Source organism: Amia ocellicauda, chromosome 9 (assembly GCF_036373705.1).
Source record: "Amia ocellicauda isolate fAmiCal2 chromosome 9, fAmiCal2.hap1, whole genome shotgun sequence".
Lineage (NCBI taxonomy): Eukaryota > Metazoa > Chordata > Actinopteri > Amiiformes > Amiidae > Amia > Amia ocellicauda.
In genome coordinates, this window is record NC_089858.1 from 39,797,093 (window position 1) to 39,822,531 (window position 25,439).

General features: G+C 40.4%; 1 protein-coding gene across 1 annotated transcript; it reads left to right on the top strand.

Moving 5' to 3' along the window:
• Positions 1 to 354: 354 nt before the first annotated feature.
• On the top strand, positions 355 to 22,752 carry npffr1l1 (neuropeptide FF receptor 1 like 1). The gene is made up of 3 exons (XM_066712556.1): positions 355 to 629; positions 5,058 to 5,157; positions 18,830 to 22,752. Exons 1-3 carry the CDS (start codon positions 362 to 364, stop codon positions 19,689 to 19,691), a joined length of 1,230 nt encoding a protein of 409 aa, XP_066568653.1. The 5' UTR covers positions 355 to 361; the 3' UTR covers positions 19,692 to 22,752.
• Positions 22,753 to 25,439: the final 2,687 nt, after the last annotated feature.

Below are 25,439 nucleotides of genomic sequence, written 5' to 3' on the forward strand. Positions count from 1 at the left end.
AATCTGTGTTATTATGTTTGACTGAATGCTTTTATTTCCAGTTCAGGTTTCTGAATGCAAAAAGCAGAAGCCTAGCTTTTTCAAATCTGGCAGCAGCAAGGCCCTTGTCTGTCTGTCTGTAAAGAAATCCGTCTTTTGCAGCACCTGATATACAATGGCAATAGGCTTCTTGCCCATCCCACTCATTTGACTTTCGTAGGGGTTCCAAGAATGGAAAATTACTACCCTGCAAAAGTTTTGGAGTTGCTAATGAAACAGTAATGTAATGTAACAAAGCAACCATACCTTCAAATGATTCGCACAGTTGAGCACAAGCCCTAGTTTTTCACTTATTTCTCTTTTGTAGGACTGACTGTTCACCATGAACACAACAATGGGAACGCAGCAGCCCAATGGTACCTTCCTGCCTTACTATCTCCACTCCACTTCAGTGGCTGCCAGCTACATTGTGTCCTACTTCTTCATCTTCGTGCTGTGCATGGTGGGGAATGGGCTGGTGTGCTTCGTGGTCCTCCGTAACCGGAGGATGCGCACCGTCACCAACCTCTTCATACTCAACCTGGCCATCAGTGACCTGCTGGTGGGCATCTTCTGTGTGCCAACAACTCTGGTGGACAATCTCATTACAGGTGAGTCTGCTCCACGCACAGCCAGCTATCCCACAAAGAATGTTTGCCACGGCTTCTCCAGAAAGGGTGCATGAAATTATTATTACATAGCATTGTTTGGATTGATTATTTGGTGTTAGAATGGTACTGACATAGTGTGGAGGAACGTCTGTGAAAGTTTGTATTAGTCAATCAATTATTGCACTTTTCATTTGATATGTATGTATACAATTGCCTTACTACTCATATGCCAAACAAACACTCAGTGGCTATGATTAGGTACACCTATCTTGTACCGTGTAGGACCCCCTTTTGGCTCCAGAACAGCTGCAAATCTTTGCGGTGTGGATTCAGCAAGGTGCTGGAAACATTCCTTAGGGATTTTGATCCATGCTGACTCGATAGCATCATGCAGTTCCTGCAGATTTGTCAGCCACACATTCATGCTGCGAAACCTCCCGTTCCACCTCTTCCCAAAGGTACTCCATTGGATTGAGATCTGGGGACTGTGCAGGCCATTGGAGTAACCTTGAAGTTACTGTCATGTTCGTGGCACCAGCTTGAGATGACATGGCGCATTATACTGCTGGATGTGGCCATAAAGGAATGCACAAGTACGCTTTGGCATTCAAATGATGCCCAATTGGTATTAAGGGCCTTAATGTATGCCAAGAAAACATTCCCCACACCATTACACCACCACCACAAACCTGTACCCTTGATACAGTGAGGGAAAAAAGTATTTGATCCCCTGCTGATTTTGTACGTTTGCCCACTGACAAAGAAATGATCAGTCTATAACTTTAATGGTAGGTGTATTTTAATAGTGAGAGACAGAATAACAACAAAAAAAGATGTCTGGCTCCCAGGTGTCTTTTATACAGGTAACGAGCTGAGATTAGGAGCACTCTCTTAAAGGGAGTTCTCCTAATCTCAGCTCGTTACCTGTATAAAAGACACCTATCCACAGAAGCAATCAATCAATCAGATTCCAAACTCTCCACCATGGCCAAGACCAAAGAGCTGTCCAAGGATGTCAGGGACAAGATTGTAGACCTACACAAGGCTGGAATGGGCTACAAGACCATCGCCAAGCAGCTTGGTGAGAAGGTGACAACAGTTGGTGCGATTATTCGCAAATGGAAGAAACACAAAATAACTGTCAGTCTCCCTCGGTCTGGGGCTCCATGCAAGATCTCACCTCGTGGAGTTTCAATGATCATGAGAACGGTGAGGAATCAGCCCAGAACTACACGGGAGGATTTTGTTAATGATCTCAAGGCAGCTGGGACCATAGTCACCAAGAAAACAATTGGTAACACACTATGCCGTGAAGGACTGAAATCCTGCAGCGTCCGCAAGGTCCCCCTGCTCAAGAAAGCACATGTACAGGCCCGTCTGAAGTTCGCCAATGAACATCTGAATGATTCAGAGGAGAACTGGGTGAAAGTGTTGTGGTCAGATGAGACCAAAATCGAGCTCTTTGGTATCAACTCACCTCGTCGTGTTTGGAGGAGGAGGAATGATCCCAAGAACACCATCCCCACCATCAAACATGGAGGTGGAAACATTATGCTTTGGGGGGTTTTTCTGCTGGGGACAGGACAACTGCACCCCATCAAAGGGATGATGGATGGGGCCATGTAGCGTCAAATCTTGGGTGAGAACCTCCTTCCCTCAGCCAGGGCATTGAAAATGGGTCGTGGATGGGTATTCCAACATGACAACGACCCAAAACACACAGCCAAGGCAACAAAGGAGTGGCTCAAGAAGAAGCACATTAAGGTCCTGGAGTGGCCTAGCCAGTCTCCAGACCTTAATCCCATAGAAAATCTGTGGAGGGAGCTGAAGGTTAGAGTTGTCAAACGTCAGCCTCGAAACCTTAATGACTTGGAGAGGATCTGCAAAGAGGAGTGGGATCCCTCCTGAGATGTGTGCAAACCTGGTGGACAACTACGAGAAACGTCTGACCTCTGTGATTGCCAACAAGGGTTTTGCCACCAAGTACCAAGTACTAAGTCGAAGGGGTCAAATACTTATTTCCCTCATTAACATGCAAATCAATTTATAACTTTTTTGAAATGCGTTTTTCTGGATTTATTTGTTGTTATTCTGTCTCTCACTGTTAAAATACACCTACCATTAAAATTATAGACTGATCATTTCTTTTTCAGTGGGCAAACGTACAAAATCAGCAGGGGATCAAATACTTTTTTCCCTCACTGTACAAGACAGGATGGATTAATGTGGTTTATGCCAAATTCTAACCCTACCATCTGCATGTTGCAGCAGAAATCCAGATTCGTCAGACCAGGTGATGTTCTTCAATCGTCCAGTTTTGGTGATCATACGCCCAATGTAGCCTCATATTCCTGTTCTTAGCTGACAGGAGTGGAATTCGGCGTGGTCTTGTGCTGCTGTAGTTCATCCGCTTCAAGGTTCGATGCGTTGTGCGTTCAGAGATTACCTTTTGCACACCACTGTTGTAAAGAGTGGTTATTTGAGTATTGAACAAGTCTGGCCATTTTTGGCTGTTTTTTGTTTATCGCACCATTCTCTGTAAACTCTCAAGACTGTAGTGCGTGAAAATCCCAGGAGGTAAGCTGTTTCTGAGATGCTGGAGCCACCACGGTTCAATGCCACCAATAATCATACCACAGTCAAAATCACTTAGATGATGCGTCTTCCCCATTCTAATGTTTGTTTGAACAACAATCAACAATCAAAAATGTTGTTTGAATTGCAGCCACATGATTGCAGTGTTAACGTGTTAACGACCAGTTGTGGCCTCAGTGGCCACTGAGTATATATGAAAGAAATGATGGGTATGCAAGTGAAGAATGGTGCAAATATGTATTCAGTTCTCCAACATAGAGGTATTATTGAGAAAATAAAATAAATACTTGCATGTCTAACTTTACACCTCCCAATGTCTTCTAAAACAATCAGGAATTAATGGGATGTATGTTTAATTAAATCTTGTAAACTGTATTCAGTTATTTTAATGCTGGAGGTGCAATATCTATGAAATCACTGCCAATTATCTTTTATGTTGATCTTTCTGGATTTTAACATCACCAATTAATTACCAAAACAGATGGAATTAAGATTATACTTCCTATCTGTGCTGTACTATTTTCTATAGGTCAGCCTGTTCCCTGAGACACTGCTTTGCCCGACTTGGATGTTCCCTCCCTGTCAGAAAGTATTATGGACTTAAGAATTGATGGGTAACTGACATAAAATATGCAGGCTGAGGACCCATGATATCCTGAGAAGCAGAAAATCGAATTTGTCCAACTAATTATTGGTATTGTTGAGTCACAGAATGCAGAGCTCAGCATGGGAAAGGAGATCAAAAAACAATAAATAAATAAATAAATAAATAAATAAATAAAACTTTTAACTGAAAAAAGTGACCTTCATGAGATTCAGGGAAGTGCCCATTTGTCAATGTGGACTGTGGTTTGAAAGCCACAAAATGATTTGATTTTCTTCTTTTTACTGGGCTTGTCATTGCATCATTCAGAAAATTGCACATCATCTGGCTTTTTAAAACATTTTACCCGTGGGCTGGGTTTCTACCTCTGTTCCTTTAAAATAAATAAATAAACAAACAAATACAAATTTGGGAACAGTTAATTAGTGTTGTGTCTTTGTTAAATACACTGCTGTGCAAATACATGAATTGAGACTCAATCCTACATCTTGACTAAGGCCCATTAATATGTTTGCAGTAGTGGGATGTATGTTAGCTATGCTATTAGCAGAATGTTGTTGGAAGCTCTCAGTGCATTTTGAAAATGTATTTTCTTTGTTGTATAAGGGGTTGAATTGACTGAGGGAGGGCACTAGATGTTTGGGAAATCATTTTCCCTTATATGAAAGGTATATTATTAGTATTATGTGTGCTTACTATGTGAAACAAAGCTAATGACCTTGAAGTACACATGTAGGGTCTCTTAATTTCAGTAATCCACGTTACTTTATGGAGTTAGTAACAGTGAGTCATGTGAAATTCGAAGCTATTAGCAATGCTTGCTTCCTTAATTTGACTCCCCAGTGTTATTTTTCATGTAATTATCATTCCAGCTTATGGGTCTGTAATTTGTGGGTGTGTGAAATAATTGACATTGATGGGAAGTAGTCATCTGTTGCATCTGCAGGACAAAATGCCCAGGATACAAAAAACTTCAGAGAAAGCTCTGTCCCTTGTACAACCCCCTCAGAAACATACAGTAGTTACATCTCAGTTTCCTTTTGTCTGTTCCTCTATTTGGTATTAACGTAACATTTCCTAATATCATGTCCTACACAGTTTCACATTACATGGGCAGTAGAGATGTTTTAACAACCCACATCACACCACACCTGAAGGGTGAAGACATTCTGAATGCCAAGGACCTACATTTGATCAAAATGTTATTGAAGTGTTTTTCTGTGTTGTAGGCTGGCCATTCAGCCAGTTCATGTGCACCATGAGCGGACTGATCCAGGGGATGTCTGTCTCTGCATCTGTCTTCACCCTTGTGGCCATCGCTGTGGACAGGTAGGCCATCCTTTATCCTCTTCAGATTAGTGCAAGGACATCAAAAGGATGTCAAAACATTTTTTTCCCCTCTGTTTAATAATACTTTATGTAAAATGTTAATTGTGCAAACTGATCTTGATTTTGTTACGTTTATATAAAGTGCAAGTATAGCCACATTGCAACCAATGAGTAACTTCAATATCCTATTCTAAGCCTTTAGTTATTGGGATCATGTGATAACAGTTGGGAAGATCAAGGGTGCCCTATTCCCAATCTTGAGGGATACATTGTCTTATGGTATTTGTTTGAACCAAGTTCAGTTTGTATTAAGTATCTGATTAATGGGACTGATTTATGTCTATACTTTGTAGTAGCTGGCAATAAACCTACTTGACTCCAGATTTCAAAGATTGACTCCTGGTCTAGAATGAAAACGGGCCCCTTTTGAAGCACGTTGGTATCTTATGAGTGCAGAAAAATCCTGGTGGGTTACAGTGTCTTCAAGCTCAAAACACCCCAATTCAGCAAATTATTGGACTATCTGGAACCTATCAAACAATATTAAGGTGCTGATCCTTCCAAGATGCCTATAAAACCTGCTGGATTGCAGTCCTTTAGGACCAGAGCTGTGCATCCCTGATCAAAGTGATACCAACATAGCCATATCTACAGAAATGTGTATTAAATACATGCATTCATTAAAGATTATAGGGAGGTGAGAACTTTTAAGATTCTCATTGCATGTCATAGATTAATTCAATGTAAGGTTTTAATCTTACATCTACATTTTAAGTTTTATCTGAGTAACGAATCCAATTTCCTTTCAGAAAGCCATATATTAGTCTTAGCCAAACAACTGGATTAAGTGTTTAATGCATTCAATCACAAATATGCATTATGTATCCAGGCCCTTTGTTGAAATCTGAAAAGAAACTATAACTGTACAAATATATTTAAAGTAAATTAACTACAGTATTAGTAGGGCTGTGCTGGTAAACGGTATGCCGCCTCACCACGGTGTCATGCCCTCACCGCGGTGAAATATAATTTATTGTCAATACCGGCCTTTTATTTTTTATTTTTTATATAAATGTAGATTTTGAAGCGTCTGTTTTTGGTGATGCGGTAAGGTTGCTGCACTGTGGCATGGGATCTTGGTTCAAATCCAGCTGTGGCAGCTGCTTGAGCAACCTTCATAACACACAATGCTGCAAGCAAGGTTGCTCATGCAGCTGCCACAGCTGGATTCGAAAACAAAAATAGCCCACAATGATAAAAATGAGTAACCTTACTAACACACAATGTTCCTACAAGAGCTGTCCAAGGATGTCAGGGAGAAGATTGTAGACCTACACAAGGCTGGAATGGGCTACAAGACCATCACCAAGCAGCTTGGTGAGAAGGTGACAACAGTTGGTGCGATTATTCGCAAATGGAAGAAACACAAAATAACTGTCAGTCTCCCTCGGTCTGGGGCTCCATGCAAGATCTCACCTCGTGGAGTTTCAATGATCATGAGAACGGTGAGGAATCAGCCCAGAACTACACGGGAGGATCTTGTTAATGATCTCAAGGTAGCTGGGACCATAGTCACCAAGAAAACAATTGGTAACACACTACACCGTGAAGGACTGAAATCCTGCAGCGCCCGCAAGGTCCCCCTGCTCAAGAAAGCACATGTACAGGCCCGTCTGAAGTTTGCCAATGAACATCTGAATGATTCAGAGGAGAACTGGGTGAAAGTGTTGTGGTCAGATGAGACCAAAATCGAGCTCTTTGGCATCAACTCAACTCGCCGTGTTTGGAGGAGGAGGAATGACCCCAAGAACACCATCCCCAAACATGGAGGTGGAAACATTATGCTTTGGGGGTGTTTTTCTGCTAAGGGGACAGGACAACTGCACCGCATCAAAGGGATGATGGACGGGGCCATGTACCGTCAAATCTTGGGTGAGAACCTCCTTCCCTCAGCCAGGGCATTGAAAATGGGTCGTGGATGGGTATTCCAGCATGACAATGACCCAAAACACACAGCCAAGGCAACAAAGGAGTGGCTCAAGAAGAAGCACATTAAGGTCCTGGAGTGGCCTAGCCAGTCTCCAGGCCTTAATCCCATAGAAAATCTGTGGAGGGAGCTGAAGGTTCGAGTTGCCAAACGTCAGCCTCGAAACCTTAATGACTTGGAGAGGATCTGCAAAGAGGAGTCAGTGGGCAAACGTACAAAATCAGCAGGGGATCAAATACTTTTTTCCCTCACTGTATGCTAGAAGTGTGTTTTTGCATACATAGCTCTGAAGTCACGCACATATCAAACATTTCAAACAAACTATGCTACGCGCACATGTAGATGTATTTGAATCTAAAAAGTCTACTTCAAATGCTCCTTTAAAAGTCGGGATTGTAAGTCATAACATTTAAGAAAACAATTTGCAATGTAATTGGCACATCGTTCTTTTAAATCTTTATTTTATTCTGTTTGTATTTGTACCTCAGTTTCTACATCTTGTGTATTTATTAATTGTACCTATGTTTTTTATTTGTGTAGTAACTCTGTTTGATTGAACAATAAAACGGAAGACTCCACCTACTTTTTCAGAATAGCAGAACAAAGCCCTGCCCTTGATCTTGCTTCACTAAAGTATAATGACACTTCAGTCGCACTATGTATTTGTGTGTGAAATATTTTACCAAGCACAATCAAGAGTCAGTTGTGCATAAAACCATCATGCATTCACGATCATAGTGCATTTAAACTTGCATGTGAACTCCCTGTGTCTTTAACTAACAGTGTAGATGCTGGTTATGTCTACATAATACTTTGTAAAACTGTATTAATAATGGTGCATATTTACAATCCTGAAATATATTGTTGTTGTTTTATGTAACTAGTGACATGATGTAACATGTTGGACTAATGTGTTATAAATATCACTGTTGTCATGATACCAGAATTTTGATATTGCTACAGATACCAAGTTTAGTATCATGATACTCGATACCAAAACGATACCATGACCAAAACAAAGCTTATTAGCCAATGGCACAGAATAAACAGAATACATTTATTTTCAAACTGATAATAACTGGGTAGTAAAACCAAACTAACTAACTATAAAACTACAACACTAATAAATAACAGACTTTATTTCTCTGACAAGCACATAATTTGTTACAGAACAGAAGCATTGTTTTTTCAAGGAATTACCCATTGAATTACCAACTGAATACGAAACACAATTTCAGGAACTGGGAAATGTCTGGATCTGCAGAGTAGGGAATTATTGATCACCATAGCGGAAGTAATGCCTAACCAACACATACAGGTGTATCCCTTGGAAAGACGATGAAATTGGATGGACGGAAGGTACCACACAGCATCAATTGCTTGGAGCAGTACGATATTTATTTGATCTTTGTGAAAAGATCACGAAAATCTTACTGGAGAAACCAGTATTGGTGTCTCACATTCACTTCCTGGAGCAGCTGTACATAATGGAAATGCAATGAAAATGCAAGCATCCATCTTTAGGTGTATGGGTGTGGCATGGACAGGCCGAGGTATATTGTTTTGAAACAAAATAATGTACTCTGTATAGCAGTGTTTTCATGTTTAGATTGAAAGGGACATGTATCCTTATTTTTCTGCATTGGCTACCTACATCATAGTAGATGTCTGTGCATATACTGTACTCCTGTATACTCCTGTCCTTTTTTGATTTTGTTGCAGCCCTAAATAATATAATTGGGAACTTCATTAAACTACAGTTGCTTAATTTGACCCTTTTAATTAGTCACATCTCCCTTCCCCATTCCCCCTTTCCCCAGATGCCCAAGCCAGCACACTTTAAAACCTTTTTAAAAAGTTTATAAATATAGGGCAATGTAATAAAAGTACAGCTGTTACAGAGTGTGACGGGGGAAATGCAATACCTTTTACAAAGAAGCAAAATACAATACCAGACAGGACAAATACATGAATGCAGTGGAGGGTTAGCCTATAAGCTGTCTGAATAAAACCTGATCTTGTCCATTCTTGAAGCAATGCTAGACTAATGTTAAATGTTAAAGGTCACAGAGCTAAATTTACAATGGGCTATAATGGTGAGGATGCTGTGTCCTACCTTCCCTGCAGCCCCTGACTGTGTGCAAGGACTCACAGTTGTTTATCCTGTAGACATCTATGCCTGGAGTAGAATGTGAGTCATACGGCCCGGGAATGTGTGCTTTTATGTGTAGTCTGTGCCTGTCTCCCAAGAGACAGTTCAAAATTGACACAGTGCTGCCAGGGTAAGGTAGAGCCAGCTTGGGGTCTTAAGCTTGCTAACAGGCTTGAATAGGGTTATGTTATTGTTCTAAATTACATGGTGAAGAAATAAAACAGCCCTTACTTACAGTATCCCTCATAAGATTATCAATATTACATTGAGCATTTATAACGTATTATAATTAATGGGAGATAAATATAAACTATATTAATTTTAATTATAGCAATACATAAAGAACACAAATGTGTTATGAGCCTCTATAGGTGTAGGACTGGAGGACTAGGTAGAGATGAAGAAAACCCACTTAAAAAATAAGTTGTATCCACACAGGGGTACACAGACTTTGTGAACTGGATTTGCGACTACAACAACTTTCTCAGACTGTCAAAACTTGAACTGAATGCTCAGAACTTACTGTCAAAAACACATTACAGAGGCAGTAGCTGTGAGTGGATTTTTTCTTTTTTCTGTACACATACACATTATTTTGAACCACTGGCAAATGTCTAGGGTTAGTCTACTGCCGTTAATTCATATTCTGTCAATATCATATGAAATAGGCTAGTACAGTAACAGTAGTCTAATTTGGCAGTGGGGGATTCTGGGGAGAACACATGACAGGCAGTAGACATGATCTGCATTGTCTTTCAGCAATGCAATCTCCTACAATGGGTAACGCACTACCATATTTGTATGGTAAATTGAAATTAATACTTGTGGCCCAAGCTACATATGTTGTAATTGACAGAGTTGCAGAAGAGAGTCAATTTCTACGATGCTTGCTGACAATAGGGTAGGACTTAGTGACAGCTGAGGAGGACAAGAAGAAGCACAGACTGATTGACAGACAAACAGGCAGACAGACAAAGTGACATAGATGTAGCAGAGAAGATGCAGGGACAGGCAGCACAAGGCAACAGAAGTATACCTACTGTATAGCGGTGAGTTTTGTCTGCAGTTGTTGTATTTGTAATATTTGTCTTAAACATTTTGTAAAAGTGCTGGTCTGAAAAGGACAAAGACTATTTATCAGCGCTGGGCGTAGTCACTCTGGCATTATGCAGTGGCTGAATGAACATCTGAATGCTCCTGTCTTGGGTGGCATAGCACTCATCTGTCTTTCTGTCATACTTCTCCATGCTGGAGGAAGTGGAGAAGCCGTTGATGCCACCCACCATGAACATGAGGTCATCCATTGGGCTGCGCGGGTGCCAGCTTACGCAGCAGGACAGAGATGTGGCCGTGATGCTCGCTGGGTGCGTGGGTGATCCAGTGCTGGACGGCCTCTGAGACCACGTCCTCCTGCTTGACTTTGAGGTCATCCTTCTGGATGATGTTGATTAGCTGATCTAGTGACAGCGCCAGGACTTGACCATAGATGCCAGACCTGTAGGGCAAAGGGGGCGGGTGCACCTCCATCTTTACATTGTTATGCACCGATGACCTTAAAGTGCTGCAGGATATAGCAGTAGGTAGTTGTGGAGTAGTGGTTAGGGCTCAGGGCTCTGGGCTCTGGAGTGGGGGGTTGAGGGTTCAATCCCAGGTGGGGGACGCTGCTGGTGTTGGGGGTGATGGGTATGGTGCTGGTGTAAGCATACTCATTGAAGAGGTTCATCATCTCTGGGTAGACACTGTACTCCTTCCTCTCAGTGCTCTAGCAAGTGGTGTTGAACTCTGGGACAAATCAAACAACTTCTTGAGTTGGGATGGGGGAATCCTGGTATTCAACAAACCACATGGCACAGCAGGGACATCGGAGGTCTCCTTCTGCAGCATCTTTGGCTTTACTTTTTAACCTTTTAATATGTGGACATTGACTGTTATTACATTCAGACAAATTCTGTAGTATCAGGAACAAATAATACTGGTGATATTAGGACAAGGTACCTCAAGGCTGCTCCTTCCAGCTGAGTTCTTGAGGGGGTTATTTGGAATTATAAATAAAATGTCAGGATTAGACAACCTGATTACATCAACCTCACTCCTGGACCAAAGAGTATAAATACCCCTCCTTTAAAACACCCCCTAGCGTTCATTGTTTTACTTCCCACCTCCCCTGTCACAGTCTCTGCAGCAGCTCCATGGCTCATTACCAGCAGGTTGGGGGGTGGGTTTGATTGCCTGGACCCGGCTCCAGACTGTCATTCCTGCAGCCAAGAGTAAGCCAAACCAAACTACATCCATCCATTCTCCCATGCAAACATAATCGACGTTGTCAAGCTGCTGAATTGTTTTTCATTAGTTCTGGGTGTATTCACTGTATTGAACTCCCACTTGTAATGTAGCAGAATACAGGAAACAGTCTTGTTTTGTATTTGGCTTACTAGAGGTAGTTATATTCCAGAGTCCAAAGTTAAGTTCTATTTAACTTATATAGGATCAGCAAACTAGACTACTGTTGATTGAATTGAAATTATTATTATTATTATTATTATTATTATTATTATTATTATTATTATTATTATTATTATTATTATTATTATTTATTTCTTAGCAGAAGCCCTTGTCCAGGGTGTATTCGAGATACAGTAAACAATATATAAGGTCTTACATCCTAGATTGTAAAAGCTGATAAGTATAGACAAGATGTTAAGTCAAATTTAAGAACTAAGGGAGAGGGAGCATAGGGGAAATCAAAATACACAATACAAGTGCTAGTAATGCATAGGCAAGAGTATGACAAAACATTGTATAAGTGCAATCTTACAGGAGAATAAATTACAAAATTACAAGTACAGTCTGAAAAAGTGTGTCTTGAATAATCACCGGAAGGAGGTCAGAGACTCTGTTGTTTTGACTTCAGTGGGAAGGTCGTTCCACCACAGGGATGAGAAAGAGCGGCTCCGGAGGAAGGGGAGTGTAGAGGAGGCAAGCTTAGTCTTCTGGCCCCGGAAGACTGCAGCAGTCTGGAGGGGATGTATGAAGAGGCAAGGGTCTGAAGGTAACTCGGTGTAGTTTGGTCGAGACAGTGATTGGTGAGGGTCAGTGTCTTGAACTGAATGCGTGCCGGTATCGGGAGCCAGTGGAGGGAGCGGAGCAGTGGAGTAGCGTGTGCAAATCAGGGCAGAGAGAATACCAGACGAGTTGCAGAGTTCTGGATGAGCTAGGTGTGTAATAGTTGCAGGCAGGCCAGCCAGGATGGAGTTGCAGTAATCCAGGCAGGAGAGGACCAGTGACTGGATGAGAAGGTGAGTCGAGTAGTTGGTGAGGAAGGATTGGATTCGGCTTATGTTGCTCAGGAAGAAACTGCAGGTGCGTGTCAGCGTGGTGATGTGCTGGGTGTAGGAGAGTGCAGGATCGAGGGTGACTCCTAGGTTCTTAGTGGAAGAGAGGTTGAGAGTGTTGTAGTTTCCAAGGGGATTGAGATGGAAAGGTCAGCAGAAGGTGAGGAAGAGGTGGGAAAAAAGAGGAGATCAGATTTGGAGAGGTTGAGCTTGAGGTGGTGTGAGTGCATCCAGGCAGAGATAGCAGACAAACAGGAAGAGATGTGAGAGAGGATGAGAGGGTCAGAAGAGGGAAAAGACAGGAAGATCTGGGCATTATCTGCATAAAAATGGTAAGAGAAGCCAAGGGATGCGATGAGGTGGCCCAGGGAGCGAGTGTAGAGAGAGAACAGGAGGGGGCCCAGGACAGATCCTTGGGGTATACCTGTGAGGAGAGGTTGGGGGGTGGATGAGGAACCTCGCCATGTCACTTAGTAGGTCTGGTTCTTGAGGTAGGAGGACAACCAGGTGAGAGCAGTCCCAGAGATTTCAAGGTCAGCGAGGCAGGAGAGGAGGATGGAGTGATCAACGGTGTCAGATGCTGTGGAGAGGTCAAGGAGGATGAGGACTGAGGAGAGGGAGGCCGCCCGAGCACAACTGAGGGAGTCAGTGACTGCCAGGAGAGCCGTCTCAGTGGAGTGAGCTGTGAGGAAGCCGGATTGCAGAGGATCAAGAAGTGAGTGATGGAAAAGAAATGCAGAGAGCTGGTGGTGGACCGCCCGCTCGAGGAAAGGGAGTAAGGAGACAGGGCGGTACTTCTGAGGAGAGGTGGGGTCAAGGGTAGGTTTCTTGAGGAATGGGATGACAGCAGCTTGTTTAAATGCAGAGGGGAAACAGCCAGATAGGAGTGAGGAGTTGAGGAGGGAGGAGATCAGGAGCAGTCGCTTGGAGGAGGTAAGTTGGGAGAGGGTCCAGGGCACACGTTGTGGGTTTGTGACCTAGGAGGAGAGAGGAAAGTTCAGAGTCTGAGAGAGGTGAGAATGAAGAAAAGGAAACTTGAACGGTGGGAAACTTGGGTGGGAAGGGAGAGGAAGTGGGACTGTTGAACAGCTTGCGGACATCTGTGATCTTGGAGGAGAAGAAGGAGGCAGTGTGAAAGTTTAGAAGCAAATTTTAAATATACTGTGTGTCAAAGTTCTTTATTTACCAAAACAGTACATCACACTACTGTATTTGTATTCATAGTTTGGCATGGGCCCAGTATCAATGACTTGCTTACCCCATGCTTCAATTAATATGAGTTCAGTTGGAACTTAAACCTAAATTATCTTTATTGGGGTCAAACAAATTCTCTCCTTTGGGTCTGTCTTCACTGGCCAGATCAATCAGACCCATTATAAGAAGCCCACTTCATCTCTTTATCCTGCTACCAGGTCTGCACTTCACAGACAGCAGGATTATTATTATTATTATTATTATTATTATTATTATTATTATTATTATTATTATTATTATTTGAATTTTCCAAGTGGAACCACATTCAACAAGGATATGTAATAAGTGACAGTTGTGGTTTAACAGTGGCCATGTTTCTTACTAGCAGAAATAAAATCAAGATCCCCTACAAATGTCCTTGGCTTCATGGATCTGGACCTTTTGATGAAACAGTAGTGTGTGTGAGAATGGCATATAGTGGATTGTTCCCCCCCCTCCTCCAGCACTAATTACAGTATTCTTCAATCATTACTTCAATCTTCAATCATTACTGTACAAGAGCCCATAGTCAGTTTTTACATGAAGTTTCCACAAGTAGCTTACTATGGTTGTGTTTACATCCTGCTGGTAAAATGTCATGGCTGTATAGGTAGTGTCACAACTTATTTTAAAGCAGCATGGCAGGATTACACATTTAAAGTGTGTGTTAGTAATTCATATTCTAAATTAAACTGCATTTATCTATCCTGCTTTGGACCTTTGTGTTTTGTTGAAGGGGTTTTTGTATTTAGAATTATTTAAAACCCTATTCAAATGTGTTTAAAATGTCAGAAATAATCACTTTAATTAATGTGAGCATGTCTATTGTCATAACTTAATTTCTCCACATGGAAACACAGCCCATATAGTTACTTGTTTTGTGTTTGTTCAGTTTCTTTTTACTGAACTAAAAATGTTAAAATCCCTACCAGGAGCTAAACAACTTCAACACACTGTGCCCAGCAAGCACTGTGCTCTATAAAGGCTTTATGATATGTGAGCTTATGTTTTTTAACTTGAACTGAGTCTTAAGATGAAGCAATTACCATTCTGCAAGAAAACACTGGACCTCCTGTTGATGTTTTTTTTAAGAAACGAGGGCAATTTGACTCTTTTGTCATTTAAATAGACTTCAGCTTAATGAAAGCCAGTATATAGAGATATTAGTATTCAGTACAGATGATTTATCTTATTTTGTGGGTGCAGTTTAAGATGGAAAATATATTGGCCTTCTTGATTTCTCAGATAAAGCAGATGGTGATGTTTATAGCTGCATACCTCATATTCAAGTCCTCAGAAAGCAGGGACCCCATTTAACCTTTTTACATAATGTAGCAGAACCTAGAAACTGTATGTGTGCATGCCATGGCAGAGCTTTGTTGTACCTCAAGGCATTCTCTCCGATGAAGCTTTCTCTGTTCCTTCAAACGTAGACTTTGAACTCTCTGCGCTTTAAGTGTCTAGTTGATCAATTTCACTCTTCTCCTCCTCTCTGTCAGGAGGACACATTTCTTTTACCTTTCACTTCTACCATGAAAGGAATTTGCATCCATTGCTTTTCAACATCTCTCTTTCTTCAGTCTCCAATCTGGACTTGCAAGATATTGCAGCATGGCAATCATTTAACACTGGCTCTTAAAGGTGTTTGTGTGGTTGTGAGGTACATCTGACTGATCATTTTGTATACTGATAATGGCATGTGAATTTTCTATCACACGTATACATGTAAAATTGTTCCATGTCAAAGCACAGATTAATGAGGAAAATTTCATAAATGAAGGGAACTAGAAATGTCAATACTGTATTCGTAGCACAGACACCAGTTCCCAACTCCCTTTAGAAATTAGTCTGCAAAGGCATATTCTGTAGAGATATTGAACCATTGCCTTTTTATAATGGTCTCCAGTGGCAACTAAGCAATTTAGTGAATCCTCCATTCTATCAATTACGGTTTGTTTACTTATTAATTTTTTTTATTTTATAATGGGAATGAAATTTACTTATTATGTTATGTAACCTGGGTAACGTTGTCTTCCCTGAAACTAATACTCTTCTACTTATACTTACACTTTTCTATGTTTCTATTACCTGCAAAATTAGATTGCATGTTCATTTTCCTTGTGTAATATAATTCGTATAATTTAGCCAATACATTTAATACATTTTATTCAGACCATTTAATTGTGTTTGTGAACCCAAACAGCAGGATGGTATGTGATGTTATTAAGCCATATTGAGATGTTTTTCAGTTCTATGAATAAAAAGTATTTCAATTAATAACCCCTGCACTCAGGTTATTCTATTGCCTTTTACTTGAGATAAAGCATATTAAGAAAACACAATGTGACTCAGGGATTTCAGCCTAAGAAAATGAGAGAAGTGAAAATGCACAAGAACTGTCCTGAAAGAATGCTTGTGCTACAAAATACAAGCATTGACTCCTTTTAGGTTGCACAGCTCATATAGCATTTTCAAAATAAAATGCCAGTAAAACAAGTTTATAAAATGTAATGTTAACTCTGGAGTGCAAGATTTAAAGTTTTCCCTTGCAGGTCAAGGGGGGGGGGTGGATTTGCTCAAACACAAAAACATTTCTAACCCATAGTTACCATTTCAAAATTGTTCTAAGCATAACAGTTTGTACAGCTGCTCTTAATTCCATGTAGATAATTGACAGCAGCAGTTGAATTATGTTGAATTACCTGCTGGTCAGGATTACTGCAGGCAACACTTATGGTTTTATGATCCAAAAATCATCTTTTATGTTTCAAAGCCATTTAATATCTGTTGGCAGTAGGAGAGAATTGGAATGTTGTGCATGTATCCTTTTGTATACTGGCATAGCACTCAACTTCCCCTGAGAAACCAATTAAAACATATATTTTAAAGCAATTCTCACTTAATAATGATTAATAAAAACAACTCCTATTTCTAATTTTCTTATTTTGAGTATGAAGAAATAAACTGGAATAGTGAATTTGGAAAGACTGTAAAAGTGTCCCTTTTAATTTTTCTTCAAGCCTTTTTATCTTAATGTGGAAAGTGCTTTGGCAGGCTCTTTTTGCAGGTGATCGATATATTGATTAATTGTAGACCAGGCCATGCCCTCTCTGTTCTACTAATGTGCCTTCTCTGATTTACTGAACTCATTGGGATATCTTATTTAATTGAAGCATGAAGACTTGTGTTCAATTATTTAACAAAAAAAGTGTTATTTTTGCACAGGCCTGTTATAATGATAATTACCACGCTCATATACGTTAATACATTGTGTGAAGGGTTGTATCTTATTGTTTAAGAGATGCCCTCTCATGCAGTTTGGGTAACAGGACTACAAAGCGAAGCTGAGCTCCACAAACTGCAAAATGACATACAATAAGACATACAATATGCATGACATATGAACTTATTATAAATCACACACACAAGGATTAGACACACAAATAACTTACACTGGGAAAAACATTTATTTTCATGAAATATAAAAATGAACCCCCCTTCTCTCTGTCTAAAATGGTTTAGGCCATATAACTGATCTTCAGTAGCTGATCTGTGTTTTCATGCTAATTCAACGTAATGAAACTATTAAAAATAAACCTGTGAAACTTGCACCAGTTGCAATTAAGTGCCCCGAAACGTTGTTGGTAACTGAAGGTTTTTTTAATACTTTAAGGCTGGTTTCTCAATGTAATTTATAGTTGGACATACTAATCAAGGTGGTGCTATTCTCTTTGTTGTCAGTATTCCTTTTATTTAATCTCAGTTAATCTCAAAACATTTATTTTGTGGTAAATATTGTGGTAATGCTGGAAAGTTCCTAAAAACTTTTGGACTTTCAGTAGGAAAAGCAATCCTTTCATGTGAAGATCTAGGAAGTAGAGGAGAGTGGTGTTTGCCCAGCAGATTTTTTTTTTAAGTAAAGGGTTTAAGCTTTTACATATAAAACAGTTTGCAGCACCATAATAGTATCAACTGAAAATAAAGTCATTCCCTGCCTTCCAAACTACTGTCCTACTGTGTTCAAATCAGTTGCTGACACCCATTCAGAAAGCCACTCCTGTTGTTTCAATTCAGATGATTTGTTGGCCACCTATATAAGCATGAATATCACTACTCATGGTTTAGGTTCCTCCTATGTTTCTGTTTTCATATTAGATCTAAGTGATGCACTGATCTGCACAGGAATAGGTGAAACACAGTTGCCTTTAGATGTACACCAGCAACAAGCTATGAAAACAGAAAATATAAAAATGTTTCTGTCTTGCCAAGTCTTCTGGAGGTGAGGAATTGTAATGGATAAGGCTGAATTACAACAGTGGTGTTACACAGACAAGCCTTTACCATTTGTATCATATATGGTGTGGCTGAAACGCCCAAGTAAGCGCAGCCAAGGAGAATGAGATGCAAGTTATCTATTTATATTGCCATAATGCTTGTAATTTTAACCAGTTTGCTTTGTTTTATATTCACTCTGCACTATCAATTTGCATCTTTAAGCTACTCTGTCACACTTTAAGCTGCATGAATTTTATAATCTTAATGAGGGGCTGTTTTCTACAGACCCTGTTCATTCTTGCACACTTCAGGTAATCTAAAAGTGTCTTGAGCATGACTGACCTTTTCTTATTCATGGAGTGGTTCAGCAGTGAACAGTGTGCTGTTACTTCACACAAGCACTCTGTCCCCTTTGCTTTTCTACTTGGGTTAAAGTGTGCCAGTAAGTCATTTAATGAGCAATTAGCAAGGAGCAAATCTTTCTGGCCAAACTGTAAATCTTTTTTCTGAAGATCAGTGCATTAGCTACCTACCTACCTATGTTTCCCAGCCATTATTGCTGTGCACTGTTCTGCCTGTGGCAATTAATTTGAATCCTGTTGTCGAAAAGAGGAAGGGGTTAGGCGATCAGGGAGGTAATTACGATTCTGCTTTGTGAGGGACAGAATCAAGATGTTTCTTCCTCTATTCCAGGTTCCTTTGTATAGTCTACCCCTTCAGACAGAAGATGAGCATTCTCAAAGCCATCCTGGCCATCGCCCTCATCTGGATGCTGGCCTGTGCGATCATGTGTCCCTCAGCCGCCATGTTAACAGTCATTCATCTGAAGGACACCTACATGATCCAGGACAACAAGACGTACCCACTCCTCACCTGCTTTGAAAACTGGCCTCAGCCGGAGATGCGGAAGCTCTACACCACCGTCCTGTTTGTACACGTCTACCTTGCACCCCTGGGGCTCATCAGCCTCATGTACTGCAGGATCGCCATGAAGCTCTTCAGCAACCTGGGGCCCGTGGGACGGGGCTCAGGGGAAGCACAGGTAGAGAGGACCTCTGTCTCCAAGAAGAAGGTGAAAGTCATCAAGATGCTGATTACTGTGGCTGTCCTCTTCATGGTCTCCTGGCTTCCCCTGTGGACCCTGATGCTCCTCACAGACTACGGGGACCTGAACGATGAACAGATCGACCTCCTCGGTGGCTACATCTTCCCCTTCGCCCACTGGCTGGCTTTCTTCAATAGCGGAGTCAACCCCATCATCTACGGATACTTCAACGAGAATTTCAAAAGGGGCTTTCAGGCAGCCCTCCCCTTCCGCCTCTGCTCCTTTGAAGTGACCCACCAGCAGGTTTACTCCCAAAGGACTCCCAGGGCTGGCAGGTTTTTCCTACACAACAAGGTCTCCAATGATGAATCCTTGGAAGCTACTGTGAGTAAAGTTAGCCACCAAAAGGGCATCTCACAACACTCATCCCAAGGCAATAAGGGAATACTCCTGGAGGATATCAATCAGATCAGCACTAGCAAGCGTGTCAGCACAGCCTGGCAAGAATAGGAGGCGGGAAGAAATAGTTTTCCAGTGGTTCTGTCTGGGCACACATGGATCTCAAACTCGGTTCCTGTGGGACCGCATCTTCTGGTTTTTACTCCTGTCCAGCTCCCAGTTTCGTAATTGGTTTGATTTAACTAATTTACTTAAAATGTCTCCACATTCTCCCAAGGCTGCAGATTTGTTTTATAATTGGGGCACCCTGAATCTAAATAATATTTGATGTCATCAAAAGCAAAAGACCTTGAAACAGAAGATAAGATTTGAAACCCCCATCTCTATTTAAAACCTTCTCCCACACACCAGGAAGTGAGTGAACATTTTATTTTATTGACTTGTAACATGGACTCATGGACATGGACAGTTGTGGAGGTGTTTTGAGATTCCCTTCATGGAATACAATCAGATGCGCTTTTGTTTTATTGGGGGGTGGGAGGGGTTTGAGGGTGGAGAGAGAATCCCCAATCTTGTGTCATATGCCATTTTATACAAAACACAAAAATATATCACCCTTGTTTGCGTTTCTTTCTTTGCGTCCCTTGGAGCAAACTCTTAATTTACATCTCACATTGATTTCTGGCCACTTCTTACTCAAAGCCAGGCAGTGGTGCTTCATGCACCAAATACAGATGCATAATTTTGTCCTTGATATGATAAGCTCTATGGAATTTCTTACTGAGAAATATCAGAGCAAATCCATACCCTGTCTCTTTTAAAATCTCATTTGAAAAACGTTCTTGTTTGATCAGGCTTTTAGTTAAAAAAATATGTATTTAAATGGATTGATTAATATGCATACATTTAAATGTGGAGTATAGTGAATTGAAGATTGCAGAAACTAGATCTGTCTTTCTTCATTTGCCTGCAATGCTTCCACTACAGCTGACATTAAAATGTCATTGTTGCTATTACGATGGTACAGCGTTGGTTTGTATGTCTTTTTAGCTGCAGATGTACGCAAAGCCAGTAAATGCTTTTCTGCCTATGCTTCAGAACGGTTTCTGCAAATGTCAATTACGGATCTAATGGATCTGTGCCACACTGCCTTTTCTTAACTCTACCTTTTTAGAGAAGAGAAAAATGTATGGATGCTATTTTTATCTTATGAACGATGAATAAGGTTACTCAGTTACCGAGGTTACCAAAATTGTGCATGAACCTAGAATTAGAATCAACCTTTTTAGTCATAGCCAATGGGAGCCTTTTAAATACTAGATACCTGTCTTTGCTGGCATAACTTCTGCAGGCTGTTTAAACTTCCCAATAAATTCCAAAGATTGTATTTCTGGAAAGAGTTGCCTTGAAATCTATACCAATCTTGTTACTAATGTGCTCCTATTATTTGGATTCATATAGGCCTACACCAAAGCCAAACATTCCTCCACCCGTCAATTGTGAATTAAAAGCACTATATGCAATACAAGAATGAACACTTCATCCAAAATTAAAAGCAACTAAAAAATCTTGGAATTAAAGGTCAGATTTGTTCCCTATCCTCGAACTTTAGAAGCTAATATTATTATCATCATCATCTGTAGGTTGTTTGTTAATGTCTTATTGTACATCTATTATAAAATTACAGAGCACTGCCCCCCCCTCCACCACCACCACCTTTAGAAAATACCACACTAGTTTCTCCCAAAAAAATAACACTGGATTTGGTAACAGACTTACAAAAATAGCCAACCCACAGACAGATGTTCACATTGACATTCATGTTTCTATTGTTAATAATCAGGAAAGTTTGAGATTTAGAGACGTTAAATGATATAGGAATGTGTTATGCTTTTTCATCTTTATTATGTGATACAGCATGTCCTGAAACCAACCAATGCACAGGAATGACTTGTGTACAGCAAAGGCACTGTTCTGCATCTCATGAAATGAACAATAGTAGTCTCACTAGTCACACAGTACAGAAATGGGATGTTTCTCAAGCAGGTAATTTCAACATCCTGAAATATGCTGCCTTGAAATCAATTGACAGTCATTTTAAATGTCAGTGTTCTGCCTGGCAATCACAATGTTTCTCAGACCAATTTGTTCCGTTACCGTTTGTTATCATACAATATGTCTAGGTATGAAAGCTTATTAATTAGTCAGCTTTTCTTTCTCTCTTAAGCTATGAAGTGATCTTTGTAATATTTCTTAACTGTGTATTGTAAAGCTGCTCCCATTTTAAAATGATAACCGCCTCCTCTTATCCATAAAGACTTGATTACTTCCCCACTGTACTGAATAATGTGTTGTTTCAACATTAGCCACCCTGGGAATACACAAGCAATTCGTGTTTTTGGGCCTGCTCCATTATGTGCTTGGTTGTGTGTTATCTCAGACAGGGCCATTTGTTTTGAGATGGCAGTCCTCTCTTTACATTAATTATGTATTTATGAACAGGACTCTTGTCTTTAGATTAAAAGGCGGGAAAGGAGAAGAAAGGTTCATCGGGTGATTTAGTACTTGAAAAATGCCAAAGCTAGTTCCTGTAACGACATTAGATGTTCCGAGAGTAAGATTCGAAGTTTGATTTTCAGGATGCCCTCCTTGTGCAATATTGGTTTTCAATTAAACTTTGTCCCTTCAGTAACATTGATTTCTCGTTTTGATTGATACCTTCTAGAAGAAAGGTTCTTTAGACATTAAATGTAAATGGGATTGAGTACAGGAGTGTGTTTTCGAGGCAGGGCAATGTTTTGATTGGTCGAATGTGTAGCGCTCTTGTGTGAATCAGAAACCTGTGAGAAAGTACTGCAACAAGAGACGCATATACTGACAAAGTGCAGCATGTTTTTAATCAGATGTTAATGACTGATGCAGTCTTTCTGACCGACAGCTGGGGGGATATTATGACATTGCAGGTTATTCTCTTTGTCCCACTGTGTTACACTCCCACATCTTTGTGACATGGTGTTATTGTGACAGCTCGGTCTTGGAGTGCCATAATCTTGCCTGTCCTGAATAATCAGCACCTCAGTAACTGGGAAATGGAGTTAATTAATGTGCTGAACCTATCAAACCCTTTAACTGAACTATTTGCTTGCACAGATGTTTTAAAAAATAAAAGCCATTCCAGCTCTGAATCTGATCGTTTGACCTTTTTTTGAAAAAACATTAACCCTGTAGCAAGTCTACAAAGCGTAACCCCCCTTGTGTAGGCTACTGCATTGACCAGCTTCTGGAATTCAACCACTTCTTTCCCATGCGGTATTAACAATGCTTTTTATTAGAGGGCTGGATATGATCTAATTTGCCTGCGGCTCTGTATCATTAATCGGTCACCAGCAAAGTGTTGTGGGATTTGGCTTCAGATGTTCCATTCTGTAAGATATTGTAGCAATTCTTACCTTCTTACCTTCTTGCCTTTTACAGGGCAACCCCCCCAAGATGTTACAATATTCACTCAGACAGCAGGTGCTTTTTTGTAATAAATGTATTCTATCGAAGCTGAGGATGGATTGAACAGAATTCTGTTTTTTAATACACCTAAATCAGAGAAATGTCTGTCAAAGGATGGAGGTATGATAAAAAGGCTAACAAAAGATTTACTAAGAGTTCTGTGGGAATGAAAAGCAGCACAGACAGCTCAACAACACTTCTCTATATGGCCTTTGATCTCACCTATTGCTGCCTGATTTGTACTTGACTTTTACATTTAGATCAAAGTAAATCTACACTCTGAAATTGGGTTTCATTATTTTCTCCAAAGCAATACCATTTACTAAGCTGTTTTGCGATGTGTGTGTCAATGGAACTTATTCAGCATAATGCACAAATACGCTACAGTACATGTCTTCGACAACACAAATCCCATTCTCAATATTACAGCATCGCTAATACTTCTAGGATCCCATCTTTGCAATCCCCGAAAACCCATGCCCTTGTTCTTCAAAGTGTTTCTTAGACCGTGGTCTCCAGCCTTGAAATCTTGAGTATTTGGAAAATCTGATGATTCTTCTCAGCATCTTCTCCCCCCTTGGCTAGCTTCTGTCATTGCCGTGTCTGATTGGGAGTTAGCCCCAAGAGAGATTCAATTATGCACTTCAGCAAAGCCATGGTGTGTCAATGGGTAGCTGGATATTTTGTGGAGCCTAGTGGGGGGTTGTTATCAGTAAAGACTGGTTGAACAGTGTCTGCACTCTTAATGAGATGTCCTAAGGTTCAGTTTGGCCTTACCAATAATAACACACAATCTGTTTACAGCAGGCCCCCTTGCTGAGCGAGGAATAACAGCTCACAGTACACATGCAAATGAGCTCAGTGTAGACTTGCTTCTTTTCAGTGTTTCTTTCTGCTGTCCCTACCTGACTTTTAAGCTACAATTAATGTTGCTCATCTATGTCCATTTCTCAATGAAATCACAGACATCTGAGGACCTTTCAAGTGATTAGTTACTTCCTTTTCCTTAATAGGACAGCTTTGAACTGCATGCGGGTGAGACAGTATAAACAGTAATAATCTAGTGAATGTGCTGTAGAGTGCAGACAGCGATTTGTATGTTAAGTGTTTTTTAATACATCTGAGAATTTTAAAAGTTTCTATAGTAAACTCAAGTAGCATTTTGAAAAATACACATACATAAGTATCGTGCCTAGTACTTAATTTCAAGTGTATTTTCCTGCCTCCCCTGCTTGCAGTTTAAAACAGACATGGGTTGAGGAATGGATATGAATTAAGAAGCTAAATTACAAGTATGGACAGCACAAATTAATGATGAAAAGAATCATTAAGTGAGTGAAAGTCGGAGGTGACTGCTAACCTGAATGCTACCAATGACACAAAAAAGCTACAGAAGACCCAAAGAAGAATAGAAAGATGTCAGCCCACAAAAACAGAGATGGACAGCAAAGAAATGAATGGGTTAGGGGTAGGGCTGAGTGAGTTCATTGCAACAGTGAAGGCAATACTATGACAATGGGCCAAACACATAAGCAAGGAAAGGCCCGTATATACTGGACTGGATCCAAAGTAGACAATGTCCTGGAAGATGGAATCAAGGAAGGGGGCTGGAGGAGGGGAACCAAAGATGGATTTTATTTTACAGTTAAACTTAAAGCACCTTGCTCTGTTTCTTGGTTACTGTATCACATCATTACCTAAACTCTCCAACAAGTCACCAGATGACAATGATGAAAAGATGCCCAATTATATTATATTGTATTTTAGTTTGATTTAGTGCCCAGTGCTGTTATTTTGAGCTCAGCAAGAACAAGGAGACCAGGACAAGGGTGGAGATACACTATCCTAAAGATATTCCCACCTGCAATGTTGTTTTTTATTTTGTGTGTTTTTCTGATAATTTTTTAATAAATATAATTCACATATGTACTAAGGTTGTCTTTTACACTACTGCTAATAATACTATGGATTCTGTCTCTTATAGGAGTTTTGGTTAGTGGACTAGTCCAGGCCACTTGAGCAAGTCTATATGAGAGTGGGCTACCTTCTGATATTTTCAGTTTAGCAGCCTCTCCTTCGTGGCTGATGACCAGATTTCTTTCAATCAACCTCAAAGTATCCGCTTTTGAAGTTAATAATGTCAATCTAAAATGTGGCAATGTTTGATACAAGTCCATCTGGGCTTTCTGGCCACAGGTGACATAAAAGGAGATGCTTTTTATCCTGTTAGTCATAGATAAACAGGTCTGAAGAGGCAGGGGGTCACAGCTGGACTGAAGATGAACATGTGAGGAGCCTTGACCCAGTCAACCTCAGAAATGGTGTAAAGATGATTATTTATCATTTACTTTATACAGA

Excerpts from the sequence above, each read along its gene's own strand:
- npffr1l1 (XM_066712556.1), top strand. The coding sequence starts at position 362 with ATGAACACAACAATGGGAACGCAGCAGCCCAATGGTACCTTCCTGCCT. Across the intron at positions 630-5,057 it reads GGTGGACAATCTCATTACAG|GCTGGCCATTCAGCCAGTTC; the intron begins GTGAGTCTGCTC and ends TCTGTGTTGTAG. Across the intron at positions 5,158-18,829 it reads GTGGCCATCGCTGTGGACAG|GTTCCTTTGTATAGTCTACC; the intron begins GTAGGCCATCCT and ends CCTCTATTCCAG.